This window comes from Gymnodraco acuticeps, unplaced genomic scaffold (assembly GCF_902827175.1).
Source record: "Gymnodraco acuticeps unplaced genomic scaffold, fGymAcu1.1, whole genome shotgun sequence".
Classification (NCBI taxonomy): Eukaryota; Metazoa; Chordata; class Actinopteri; order Perciformes; family Bathydraconidae; genus Gymnodraco; species Gymnodraco acuticeps.
This window is the reverse complement of record NW_022990396.1, coordinates 156,229-170,123: the sequence shown is the minus strand read 5'-3', so window position 1 is coordinate 170,123 and position 13,895 is coordinate 156,229. Positions and strand designations below refer to the sequence as shown.

The window sequence follows — 13,895 nt, the reverse complement described above, 5'->3', positions numbered from 1 at the left end:
CAACGCAACATCTGGTTAAAACACCCCACCTGTACACACTTTAGGGATTTGTAGTCTTTTTTGGTGGCCATTACAACGGCAACCGACGCAGCAGACTCGCCAAAAGAACTACAAACGGCCGACTCTGCGATACCAACTGACAGCTCGCGACACCGCCCACCCCGGCTCTCGCTGCAGCTTTGTCAGGCAGAAAACTTCCTGAATGAGACACAAACCACAACAAGAAGAGGGGAGATTGAAACAACGGATCAGTCATTTATTCTTATATATATTTGTGTACATTTCCGTTCTTTTATCACAGACATTAGCTAGCTAGGTTAGCTAACCACGGTATTGATCACCTGTTCTTATCCCAACGGCTAATCTCATGTTAACGCTACCTGGCTGTAGATATTATTAGCTTTTTAACATCACCTACAGCCTGTTCATTGGCACACTGCTTGTCCTCTCTTCATTAAAAATACATCTCAACACAGGTAAGTGTCTTGCTCTCTCAGTCAGCGACATGTTTATTTATTTACCTGTTAGTTAAACTGGCAAACGTGTAGGGGTAAATAGGAGTTGTTTAGTAGTTAAGGTGGTGATGAGGCACTTTACCTGTGCTTAACGTATAATGGGAACCGCGGTGCATTCTGGGTCGTCGCAGCTGTCAATATTTATCAGCATTTATATATTTGGTGTAAAGTAACTAAGTAGATTTACTCAAGTAATGTAGTGAAGTACCATTTTGAGAGACTTTACTGGAGTATTTCAATGTGTTGCTGCTCTGTACTTCTACCCCACTACAAATCAGAATTAATTAATCTACGTCAAATCCACTAAAATGTATTTAATACATTGACTTACTTTGTAGATTTGTATAAATGATATGAAATATAATCAACACTAAAATAATCTTTAGTTACACGTGGAGTAACATTCACAAGCTACCCTGCAGCATACAAAGTAATTAACAGCTTTGATAAACACATTAATGCATCAACAATTATGATCAAAACATATTAAATTATTGTGAAATGGACCAATTTGCAAGAGTACTTTAAGTATATTTTGATGCTAATACTTTTGTACTTTTACTTGTAACAGAGTATCTACACTCTGGTACTTCTATTTTTACTTAAAGGTCACCTATCATGCTATTTTTAGGCAATAGCATAGGTCTCAGATATATAAAAATATATAAAAAACATGTCTATGTAGTGTTTTGCTCAAAATACCAAACAGATCACCCATTCTAGCCATGCCTCACATCCCTCTATTTCACTTCCTGTTTCAAAAGTGCTGATTTGGGGTATAAAGCTTAAAAAAATAATAAAAAATAAAAGCGGAGGGGGCTGAGCTCACGCGGGACCCGGCAGCTACTGTCTAAACTAAATACTGCGGTGATGAAACGCCATATCATGGATTATCAAGGATCTGAAACAGTCTGGAGCTCAAAGGCTTTCTCTCTTGCCGGTTATACCACAAGGTGAGTTCCTTTTTATTTCCTGCTTCTTCACACACATGCTCTCCAGTACAGGTTAGCTCTGAGTGTTAGCGATGCTAATGTAAACATGCACCGACCATATTACGTCCAAAACAGTCGGGCATTGTTTCTGATAGCAACGTTTATGATAGGGCCGTTGGTGTAAAGCCAGCCTACATTTCAGATATTACGTCATATCGGACGCAAATCTGGATCAGCTCCGTTGTAGCCCCGTTTTTAGAGATTTGGGTACGGAGGAAAAGAGAGAGGGTTTTATTTTCTGACGCTGCGTGAGTTCCCCGACACACTGGGGACACATCTTTATGTATACAAGACATCAAAAAGTTTGTGGGATCAAAGATTATGAATGAAAGATGTGATGTTTATTTAATGTGTATTTTTCAACGTTATTTGATCAGCTATGATAATGGTGGTCTTACATGAACACATTACTATTCATCTTAAAGCACCCGGCCCAACTTAGATGCAATATATTATAATTAAATATGATAATATTTATAAAAATTGTCCGAGATTAGCACTGATTTATCTGGTTTCAGCAAACATATTCAGTAATGTAGACTAACTTGTATTTTTACTGTTTTGTTGTACGGGAAAAAATGACAATAGCTGAACTGAAGGTTTGAGCACATTTGCATTTATATAAAAAGAAAAAAATGTATATTACAATGTATTGATGTCTTAGTGAAATTGAGTCTTGAGATGGGGTTAGGTCTTATATTTGTAAACTTTGAAGGCACTTATTTCCTGAATCGTGCTTTATTCCAGTGTATCTACCACTCTCATACTGTATAGGTTTAACTGCAGGAAAAAGGGATGAGGTCAGAAAGTGAAAGAGCCATTTAATGTAGGTGTATTATTATTTATGGTAAATATTTATGTTTGGTGAGACAGTTACATATTCTTTGAATTTAACTTTTATAATCTTGATTTAAAATGATACTGTTTTTGTATTGTTTTGTTTTGTTTGTTTACGACCCAGTTCCATGCGGTAAAAAGCATACAGTATAATGCGCATTTAAATGACGCTTCATACGTGAAATCTCTTCAGCTTATTAACCGCAGGCCTCTTACCACAAATACATACAAAAAACAGTTCAGTTCAAACGAGGGAACCAGAAGTAGTAAAATGCTAACTCATTCCCGGGTTTAAGGACTCATTCCTGCACCACTCTATTCATATTTGCAAACAATGCCATTCTGGACCTGTTTTTTAACCCTTTACTTTGTGTAATAGTGGTTAGTGTGTTGCAGTGTCTCTGTGTAAGAAATTGGAATAATGTTAGGACATTCTCCACAATTAATAACTTGTTAGCTGGTTAGAACTTTAATCTTTGAGTTAACAAACAACATTCCCTTATCCCGTAGAATTGTGTGGAACATAACAATGGGGCAAAATGAAACACCTCAATTAAATGAGATCAAGGGAGGACTATACATTCACTGACAGGTCTTCACATGGTTTCTTCAAGACGCACTTTTTATATAAGCTACAGTAATTCCCTACCTTCCATTAAATGATCACACACCTGTTGTATGATGAATAGACATAATAATAGTCTTATTTAAGTGCCATGCAAAAATGCAAAACGGCCTAATAAAACGAGGATATTATAGATATTTTTCTCTGAATTTAACCAATGGGATTCACTGTTTCATCATGCCAAAATGTATTCATAAAAATCCCTCAATATGAATGCCTCGGTTCTATATTTATCACTGACATTTTATTGCAGCAGTATAATTGGATAGGGTGTACCTTATTCAGGTATGACTCATGCCAGTTTTGTCACCATTGCACCCGGTGGAACAGTAAAGCTCGCAGCCCTCGGCGATGTGGCTGTTATGTGATGATCATGTCAGTGACTAAAAGGCTTTCTGGGAAGCGGTGAACGTCACATTTTATGACATCTAATCGGAAATAATAAAGCTGGCGTTGGAATTATTACCAAATGGATTGTTTGAATGTATTCCATCTTTGACTAAGAAGATTTTCTGTCCCCCATGTTCAATGCAGAAACATTTAGACACAACTAAATTGATTTGTAATTGTAATCATGGAGAGATGGATGATATGACAGATCTTAAAAACTTAAAGAAAGCATCTTAACTTCTCCCTGGTGGCTGGCTGCAGTAAAAATCTGAACCCCCCCCCCCCTCTATGTTAGCCGATGGGACATTAGGAAAGCCAAACTACAAGTCAAATACTTGTTTTCCCATTTTAAGTTCTTATGATGTTGATGGATTTTCAGTTATTGTGTTTTCGGATTAGTTGGTTTTAATGTGTTATTGAATGCCATGGGGTATTCATACTTAACAGCCGAAGGATTGGGAACGGTACAATGGAGGTGATGTAGCTTAACGAATCATAACTGTGTGACGACCCCTCCACACCACGTGGGGTGCCGTCTGTTTGTGTGTGTGTGGTTTGTGGGTGTTCGCAGGTTCAGGTGCTGATGAGCCGCACCTGTGGGCGGACGCCTACCTGATGAGCTACACCTGATGAAGCGGGATAAAGGAGGAGCCCAGCTGGTTGCGTCGCTCTCACTCCTCTGGGCACTCTCTCTGCGCCAGCTTCGGGGACCTGATGCTGGTGTTTTAGTTTGTTGTGTTTAAACAAATAAACTATATTATTCTTACCTCTCGTCTCGCCTCCCTGCTTTTTGTTGCAGCCCAGGAGCCGGGTTGTAACAACTGTCACAAGGCTGTGTCATAAAACCACGGTTGCTAACAAGTCACAAAATAAGACTACCAAATGTCACCACGCTGGACATTAGCCACCTTTAGCTTAGCGGTGGTGACGTGAAGTCATGCTAGCACGATGTGGTTCCTTTATAGCCTAATGTTAACTTTTTACTTCTGTGATTGCATTTACACTTAAAAAATCACGAAGTGGTGTTAATATGTGGAGATTATCCTACTGAACAAAACGTTCTGCAATATACTGAAATCAAAAGGAAAAATCCCATTGCTTTTTGTTGAGAGAGCCTTTCCGATGAGGACTTCGGTCCTACAAAAGCTTCAGTTTACAGACAAATAGTCATCACTGCACCACTCTTTTATGGTAACTTTTTGTACATCTTGCCAGCCAAAAAGCTACCGTGGTGCTAATCTAGCTGCTAAAAGGCTCACGCTAGCAAGATGTAGCAATGCTAGTAGTAATGTGTACGGGCCCCGAAATCCCCCTGATCACAACTGCATAAACCCTGGCTCAAAGTGACGTCAAAATATCAAGATGGCCGCTCCCATATTCAGAATAATTTGGTTTTCTCTTTTTGGGCAGAGGTCGAGGCACGTCGTCCATCTTTGTATACAGCCCATCATTGTAACCATGGGACAGTTTTTGAAACCTTTTATTTGATGAAATCCCATACTCTTGTCCACTGCACCCGCCACCATTCATCTCTCCCTGCAGCTTGTTTACCTGCCGTTGTGTTCCTTTTCATCTCCTTCAGGTTCTTGTCAGCCTCCTTGAGCGATTGAATGAGGTGAAACTGGCAACAGTGGACAACCGCGCACACAAAGGGCCATCGATCAGTCAAGGATGATCATGGAAGACATGAAGAATGAAGCCGACGCTGCCTCGATAGTTTCTATGGCTGTGTACACTGTGATGTTCCCCGTCTTTAACCAGGTAAAGAATGCAGAGTTTCAGTTAAAAGGAAATAAAGGCATTTTGATTAGACTTGTGGTAAATAAATACTCATGTGGAGTAGAGGAGGTTGTGATGTGTGTGTGTGTTGAAATGCTGCGAGGTTAACTCTAAATGGGATTCTATTCAACATTCTTCTGCTGTGTTTACTTCCTGTCTATCTTCTTCTGCTGTTCCCGTTAGTGTTTACTTCCTGTCTGTCTTGTACTGCTGATTTCTCTGACATCCAGCTCTGTCTATTCACTTCCTATATACTGTTGTGCCATTTTCTTGTTGATGTTCTCTTTTTCTTATCTTTGAAATATCTCAACAGCCATTGGATGATTTGTTCCCCTGAGTATGAATTATGAAAGCTTTGCTTATCATAAAATCTGCTTCTGTTCCACTTTGTTGTTAGTGCTAATCAGCTAATGTTAGTATGAGAACATGCTAAACAAAGATAGTCAACGTTATACAAGATAAACCTTAGCATGTTAGCTGATGTTGTTGCTGATTGTTCCCAGTCTAAGTACAGCCTACAAGTTTAACATGACAGTAAGGAGATGGTAAGCAAGTCCTGTTTTCAATTTTCTAGCTAAATGTATTTGATGTACAAATATACTTGAAACATGGCACAAATACAGGTATTCATACAACACAAAAGGCGCAAAAGTTACATAAAAAGGGACAAGATCATAAACAGACCATACTCCTAGTGACAGCAAACACTTAAAGTGGACCTATCATGCTATTTTTAGGCAATAGCATAGGTCTCAGATATATAAAAATATATAAAAAACATGTCTATTAAGTGTTTTGCTCAAAATACCAAACAGATCACCCATTCTAGCCATGCCTCATATCCCTCCATTTCACTTCCTGTTTCAAAAGTGCTGATTTGGGGAATAAAGTTTTAAAAGGAGGGGTCTGAGCTCACGCGGGACCCGGCAGCTACTGTCTAAACTAAATGCTGCGGTGATGAAACGCCATATCATGGATTATCAAGGATTATTTCTGAAACAGTCTGGAGCTCAAAGGCTTTCTCTCTTGCCGGTTATACCACAAGGTGGGCTGCTCGATTATGGCAAAAATCATAATCTCGATTATTTGGGTCAATAATTGTAATTGCGATTATTCATTGACTTTGAAAACATCCATTTATTGGAGAAAAAAAATGTGAACAGTATGTTTTTAACAGTTGATTACCCTGAACTTTAAGTATAATTCAACTGAAAAACAAAAACAAACAACCAAAAAAGTAATAATAATAATAAAAAAATTATCGTTTTATTTCGATTACGTTGTTTTCGTAATCGTTGCAAGCCATAATTGTAATCGCGATTAAAATACAATTAATTGAGCAGCCCTACCACATGGTGAGTTCCCTTTTATTTCCTGCTTCTTCACACACATGCTCTCCAGTACAGGTTAGCTCTGAGTGTTAGCGATGCTAATGTAAACACCGACCATATTACGTCCAAAACAGTCGGGCATTGTTTCTGATAGCAAAGTTTCTGATAGGGCCGTGGGTGTAAAGCCAGCCCACATTTCCGATATTACGTCATATCGGACGCAAATCTGGATCAGCTCCGTTGTAGCCCCGTTTTAGAGATTTGGGTACGGAGGAAAAGAGAGAGGGTTTTATTTTCTGATGCTGCGTGAGTTCCCCGACACACCGGGACACATATTTATGTATAAAAGACATCAAAAAGTGCATTTTGCATGATAGGTCCCCTTTAAAACAAAAACAATTAGCTGTATTTATCAAATGGATAACATACCAATGTGATTTGAAAACAATTTGACTCAATTCCATTTACAATTTGTTTCTCTGTACCACAAAGAGAATAGTGTTTACGTATTGCTAAACACTATTCATTTGGCATACATTTTCTGAGGAGGCCCTGGAGGCCAATTTCTCTCTTATTTATTGTCTGTCTACACAAATATAGACATAGAAAGAAAACGTTCAAACGGCAGTTTCCCCAAATGATATCCAAAGGCATTCTGTCAGCTTTCATCTGAAGTCTTTACTTTTATTTTTGTGTTTTTACCATATTTATATTTCAGTCAGACAACTTTTTAATATGTTTATTAGAAGCAGCATATAGTTTGAGTTTGGCGTCTAGGCTCGGGCCTCATCACTCCACAGATTTACAAAGAACATTGAGTGATGATTAGATAACTATCCCCCGAGCCTACAGGTGGAAGCTGGGGTGGTGGTGGGGCAGGCGAGCAGCAGCAACATGAAACACAGCAGCAGGAACATGAACGCAGCAATAGCAAGTGAACACAGCAGTGGCAGCAGCTAGCGAGGCAGAGGCAGGAAGACCTGGCAGCTTCAATAGAGCGGCATGTTTAGGAGAATGTGTTGGTTGGTTGTAAGAGTGTTAATGTATGATTGGTGCTCGAGTTGACTGAACTAGCTCGCAGGCTTCGCCCCATTTTTTTTAAGGAGGATTAAAATACTTGAAAGCCATTTATGTGAAGTGTCAGAAGAATGAAACAGGCTTGAATTTTAAACCATTATTCTTTCCAATGTGTTAATACTGCAGTTATTTTTATTGGCGAAAATGAAGCTTTGTAATTTGTGAAGAGATTTTTAAAATGTTGGCTTTATAATCTATGAATCTGTGGCTTTCAGTGTGCATTTGTTACCTCTCTTTTATGTTATTTCATCAGATTTGAGGTCGACATGTCTTTGTTTCTTTATATTTTGTGAGGTGTAGTTCAGAAACAGTTTCAGAAATTGTGATTCATTCACAGGATTAATTCAAGTCCTGACAGGCTCTGTAATACTGTAATATCAGCCCAGAGGAATGAAAAAGACTTTTCTGCAGATGGACAGACTCAACACGGCTTTACACAATACAATAACACACTGTCCTCCTCTGGTATTGCAGGATGTCAGGCTTGTATGTACTTTCTGCAGAATTACATTTCAGGACAGAAGAGAGGCCATGATAAGACTAGAGTGTGTGTGTGTGTGTGTGTGTGTGTGTGTGTGTGTGTGTGTGTGTGTGTGTGTGTGTGTGTGTGTGTGTGTGTGTGTGTGTGTGTGTGTGTGTGTGTGTGTGTGTGTGTGTGTGTGTGTGTGTGTGTGTGTGTGTGTGTGTTTTTTGTCCTTGTCAACAACATGGAGCCTAATTTACCCACAATGCAACTTAGCTGCCGTCATTTCAGTGGACAAGCAGATTTAAGAAGCCGGATACAGAGGTCTGGTAAGCAAACAATTGCATTATAGTATAGGCTACATAGTGTTTTGGTAATTTTGGGGTCTAAGCTTTCTAAATATCAAACTTTAATTTGCCATATTTAGACAATAAATACATTTTTGAAGCTTGTAAAGACTGAGTGACAACGTTAGCAATCACCGCCGCCTCTCACTAAAAAACGTGAAGGATATAATTGGAAAGCTTAGAATTTCCTCTTTCCAATGGTGTTTACAACTCAAATGTATTTAGGGGTCAGAGTGACTAAAAGCATGTCACATAGACATAACCAAGTCAAACCTCCAAAAGGTTTTATTTAACTTTCCCCTTTAGCTCACTAACTTGAAAATAATGAAATATATAAATCAGATTATCTTCTGCTTGAAGTTGTCATTCAATGTTTCCAATTTCTATGCTGGCATTTCCATTTCTTAAAACATATTTGGCAACCCATCAAAGTTCAGAGGAGTTGGTCTCTTGGAAGGTGTTCAGCCATGGAGGATTAACGGATCCAAGGAGAGTAGTGAAAAGAAGGGGGGGTAGTGACTGAGTGAGGTACACAGGACCCCTGTGTACAAGTACCCTGCTGAGTGTGTGTGTGTGTGTGTGTGTGTGTGTGTGTGGTTTTGCTCCTGGCTTATGTTTGTGTGTCTGTGTATTACTACTTGCAGTTGGAGAAAGTCAACTTATCAGCAGCACAGACCTTGAGAGCAGCCATTATAAAGGTAAAAACATAAGCTTTATTTTGTTTGAAATGAACAAACTTTTAAAACCTATAGCTCATACCCTCAGCTACGGTGGCCGACCGATGCAAATGTGTTACAATGGCCCAAACATATTTTCCAAAACACAAATGAAGAAACATCTTGTGCAGCGTTTACTAAAAGCGCTGCATTAATGAAACGCAGCTCAAGACACAACCGAAACAAAGACAAAAGTGACGCACACAGCTGGGACCGGAGCACTTGGTGATGTTCGGGAATTATAAAGCTGGCACTGTTGTTGGAAAGATACCTTAAGTGTTTTAACGGCTTATTTTAAAGGTGGGGTAGGTAATTCACTTCAGAAACACTTTTGCTCTTAACACCCTGATAGCAATGAATACATTAAATGCTTTGACAATAAATACATGAACAAAATTCATCTGTGGAAGCCGTGGCGCTGTAAAAAGCCGGCCCGGCTAAAGTAACTGGATGGCCTACCTGCCTGTCAGCCTGCCATCTGGGCAAAAACTTATCTCGTGCCCTCATTGGTCATGTGCGCGTTCGTGTGTGTTGGAGGAGGGGCTCTGTAAGGAAGTGTACTTTCACAATCTAGCTCACTCGAGCTGGTTTCTCCATTCTTACCTACCCTACCTTTTAACAATGTGATCGGATGATTCCTTCTGATGTTATTGCAGATCTGCTGTGAGCTAGCTACAATTATGAAACAGACTAACTCTGCCAACAGTGACAGTTGGACAATTTTATAATCCCCGAATGTCAACAAGCGCTCCGATCCCATCTGTGTGCCGTTCTTATTATACATCCATGCTGTGTGCGTCACTTTTTAGTTTCCCCGTTTCCGTTGTTGTTTGAATTGTTTTGGGCGCGTTTTGCACCTGTCGGCCACCGTACTTAACCTCCCTTGTACATGTTGCACTATTGACTTTCTGTTTATTTGTACAGAGGACTGAGATAACTTTCACACCTGTGTGTTTGTGTTTCTCAAGGCAGAGAAGGAGAGCCCAGGTGTAACACAGGATATTGTTCTGAAAATACTGGAGAAGAAGAACATAAAAATCGACTACCATGAGTCTCTGCTTCGTATGGCTGCAGACGATGTGGAAGGTAGGATGCATAGTGAACGGAGGGTGCAATATAATGCGTCACATAGAACAACATTCACAAAACTGACTGTTGCTCAAGGACAGTTCAAAACGCTGCAGAATGATTACCAATTCAGCTCCGTTTATATTCCTGTTATTCCCTGCCTTTGTTCCATGAGCTCAGTCCTCCACTGGGGGGAGCTGTTTCCCCACAAATCAACTGCTCTCGGTGTTCTTAAATGTTCCATCTTCCTGTCTGTAATTGATTTCTTTGTGCCGTGTACAGTGATTGATGGTAGTAATGAATTCACACACACACACACACACTTTGGATGAATTTTAAATGTACCTACTGCATGGCACAGCTTTAATCCTACTGTCACTTTAAAGTGTGCACACAATTGTGTATTACATTGATACATTTTCACTGTTATTAATTGCTTTGTTTCAATGTGCCCTGCAGCTATGTGCAGCTGTGTTGATGTGATGCCGATGAGGAGTGTGTGATCTGTGTTTTTTTCATTTTCTTCCTCTTGATGTTTCCAGAGTTCATGATTGACAGGCGGGAGCCGGAGTTTCAGGAGCTGAACGAGAGGGCCCGAGCTCTGAAACACATCCTCAGCACTATTCCTGATGAGATCAATGACAGAGTAGGCTTCCTACAGACCATCAAGTAAGACAGCTCAGTGTGTGTCAATCTAAAAGCTTTCACTCTTGTATTAGTTCTGTACATTTCCAGAAATGGCTTCAAAAGGACTTCAAATCGTTTTTTTTGTATCAGTTAAAAGAAAGATTGTGATGAAACAAGTAATTGCATATAAGCACAGACATAAAAAACGATTTATTTCTTTGTGAAGTGAATTTTGGAAGAGACACAATTGAATGCAAAGTCAAAGGAAATACGTGAGTGGGCGTTAAAATAGATGCAAATGCTCTTTCTGTGCAGCGTAATGGGACTAAGAAGATTTGAAAATCTTTCAATAGAGTTGGGCTCAGTCGAAACAAAAAGAACACACATGCAAACTCCGAACCAATCACTGCATGTGTTACTAATTACAGCTAACATCAGCTGAGTGAACGGTCCAGGGTTCCTATTCATGTGATTAAAATTCACCCTCAAAACTGATGTTGTTTGATTTTGGGGCTTTCCCTTTCCTGTAGTGTGTTATTTAGGTTTGAATGAATTCCCACCCAAAAACTAGTCACTGGTCACACACTGACATCCATGGAGCCCAGAGGAGTAGAGAAGAGCTGCTGCAGCTTCCTCAGCCTGTTGTGCCTGATTAGTGAATGGGAGGTTGCACCTGGAGGGAGACGATCACGGGGAGAGGGGGAGAGACGATCACGGGGAGAGGGGGAGAGACGATCACAGGGAGAGGGGGAGAGCCGATCACAGGGAGAGGGGGAGAGACGATCACAGGGAGAGGGGGAGAGACGATCACAGGGAGAGGGGGAGAGACGATCACAGGGAGAGGGGGAGAGACGATCACAGGGAGAGGGGGAGAGACACACAACATGGCACGTAACACTTGGGGAAAAATACAACACTTTAAAAAAAAAAAAAGGTCTCAAACATGGGAGTTCATATGTAACCTTGGAAACAGCGGCATGACAAACTAATAGATGCAAAAGGTTTATCTGGAGCTTTTAGATCAACCAATGAAAAGGGCTATACTGCTGTCACATGACCTGAAGTTTAAACACATACAAATGTAAACATGCAACAAAATGTATGTCTGTTTTGAAAGAGTGGTGAAAAAACTATAAGGCACGCCAGTTTCTACTTTTTTCGCACGCACACATACACGCACACACACACACACACGAGTGAAAGACGTTTCATTTCCTTGGCCCACTTTGCCATTATTTCTGATCGAATTCAATACTCTTAGTGAGTCACTGCTTAAGTAACTTACCCAGCGGAGAGCTTAGAAATGAATTCAATTCAAAAGAAATGCTGAAAAATTACTGTTACGAAATGGCAGATTTGAAGTGCATTCAAGGGGACAAAAAGTTGAAGGAGAAAGCACGTCTGTCAAGAGAAGTGGAAGAAACAGGAAACAACACTCAGTACTGTGGGGGAACTTCTGAAGCAATTGAGAGTCAGGACTCAGAGAGAGACACGAGGAGAGCTGGAGCTTTGATGGCAAACACTGACGGTTCATTTGGAGCTTCGGCCGGAGAATTCACCAGACATGTCACGGGCCACGAGTTGACCACACGGTTGAGATGCCACAATCAATTCTGAAGAACTCTTCCGCAGCTCCAGGTTTTAATACCTAAGCAAATGATTCCCTAACAAGTATAGTTGGTTTTCATAAGACTGATTGGAGATTGGCACTCCCTCTGAATAGAAGGGAACTTTTTGAATGCACAAAAACATATAACACACTACAGGAAAGGGAAAAGCATGATCAGTCCTCTTTAACCTACACTTATTTGTTTGTGTCATCCACAGAGACATCGCCAGTGCCATAAAGGAGCTGCTAGACACGGTTAATACGGTCTTCAGGAAATACCAGTATCAGAATAGACGGGTAAGTAGGAGGATACATGAAAAAGACAACATTAGTTTTACTCAAATGTAGTGTTTGTGGGATAAGTGCAGCTGAAAGGCTGTCTGTATTTATTGTTTAGGTGCTGGAACAGCAGAAGAAAGAGTTTGTGAAATACTCCAAGAGCTTCAGTGTCACGCTGAAAACCTACTTCAGAGACGGAAAGTATGAACCCGTTTCCTTTTTCTGCCTATTCACACACTCGTTCTGCCTTTTTACGACACATTTAATAGCTTTTATAGCAGCACACACACTTTCACACACACACTGTCACCATCATGTAAATGGTTTGTCGTTTGATCACAGCCCCGCTTCTATCAAATCCACCATTGCTGAATAATTCCCTTGACCCATTTCCCGTGGATTCACTCTGAAGCCTGACATCCTCTCCGTTTCCCCCCCCCGCCAGATCAAAGTGTTTCCTGGATCCATCCTAATATTGTTGCCATGGTTTCTCTGCTCTGCTCTGATTGACACGTGTGTCCTTGTGTCTCTGTCACGCTTGTTTCCAGAGTGATAAACGTGTTTGTCAGCGCCAACCGGCTCACGCACCAGACCAACATGATCCTGCAGGCCTTCAAGACGTCGGTGTAGCGGTGCTGGAAGACACACACACAAACACACACACATCTTTATTAGAGAACAGGTAACATGAGGCTTTGTAATTTGTAAAGAGTTTTATTGTTTTGGGCCGTATAATTTATAATTCTGCGGCTTTGGGCGGAGATCAGGTAGTTTGAGGTTCAAAGGGAATCAGGTTGACGGTAATTGTCCGGGATTTCTAACTCTCTTTTATGTTGTTCTTTTATCAAGATCTTGAGTCGATATTTCTTTATATATATATTAGCCTCTCTGTTCAGTGCTGTGCAAAACAAAGTTTAGGAAGGAACAATCATTTCCATTGTGCTGTGTCTTAAAAAGCACAATGAAAACCCTTACACATTCCCACATTTCTGCACTTTAACTCTCAATTTATTGTTTATTCTTCTGTTGTAAAACACCATTCCTGTGTTTATTGAGGAATATAATGTTGATATACCTGTAAATGGTTGTATCATGTACTTTCAGCATTCATCATATTGAACTTATATCTGTCAAGAAACCAAAACCTGGAGAAACATTCAGGATGTTTCCAATGTTTGCTTTTTTTGTCCTGTAATATTCACCCAGTGCATCATAAACACAACCTCTCAAGGTGAACTCA

At 40.2% G+C, this 13,895-nt stretch overlaps 1 protein-coding gene across 1 annotated transcript; it reads left to right on the top strand.

Moving 5' to 3' along the window:
• Nucleotides 1–40: 40 nt before the first annotated feature.
• On the top strand, nt 41–13,895 carry LOC117551629 (programmed cell death protein 10-like). The gene is made up of 8 exons (XM_034224566.1): nt 41–476; nt 4,942–5,120; nt 9,001–9,054; nt 10,041–10,158; nt 10,683–10,809; nt 12,595–12,673; nt 12,774–12,856; nt 13,204–13,895. Exons 2-8 carry the CDS (start codon nt 5,031–5,033, stop codon nt 13,283–13,285), a joined length of 633 nt encoding a protein of 210 aa, XP_034080457.1. The 5' UTR covers nt 41–476; nt 4,942–5,030; the 3' UTR covers nt 13,286–13,895.

Coding starts and splice junctions, on each gene's coding strand:
- LOC117551629 (XM_034224566.1), top strand. CDS start 5,031: ATGATCATGGAAGACATGAAGAATGAAGCCGACGCTGCCTCGATAGTT. Junction 5,121..9,000: donor TGTTCCCCGTCTTTAACCAG/GTAAAGAATGCA, acceptor TACTACTTGCAG/TTGGAGAAAGTCAACTTATC. Junction 9,055..10,040: donor TGAGAGCAGCCATTATAAAG/GTAAAAACATAA, acceptor GTGTTTCTCAAG/GCAGAGAAGGAGAGCCCAGG.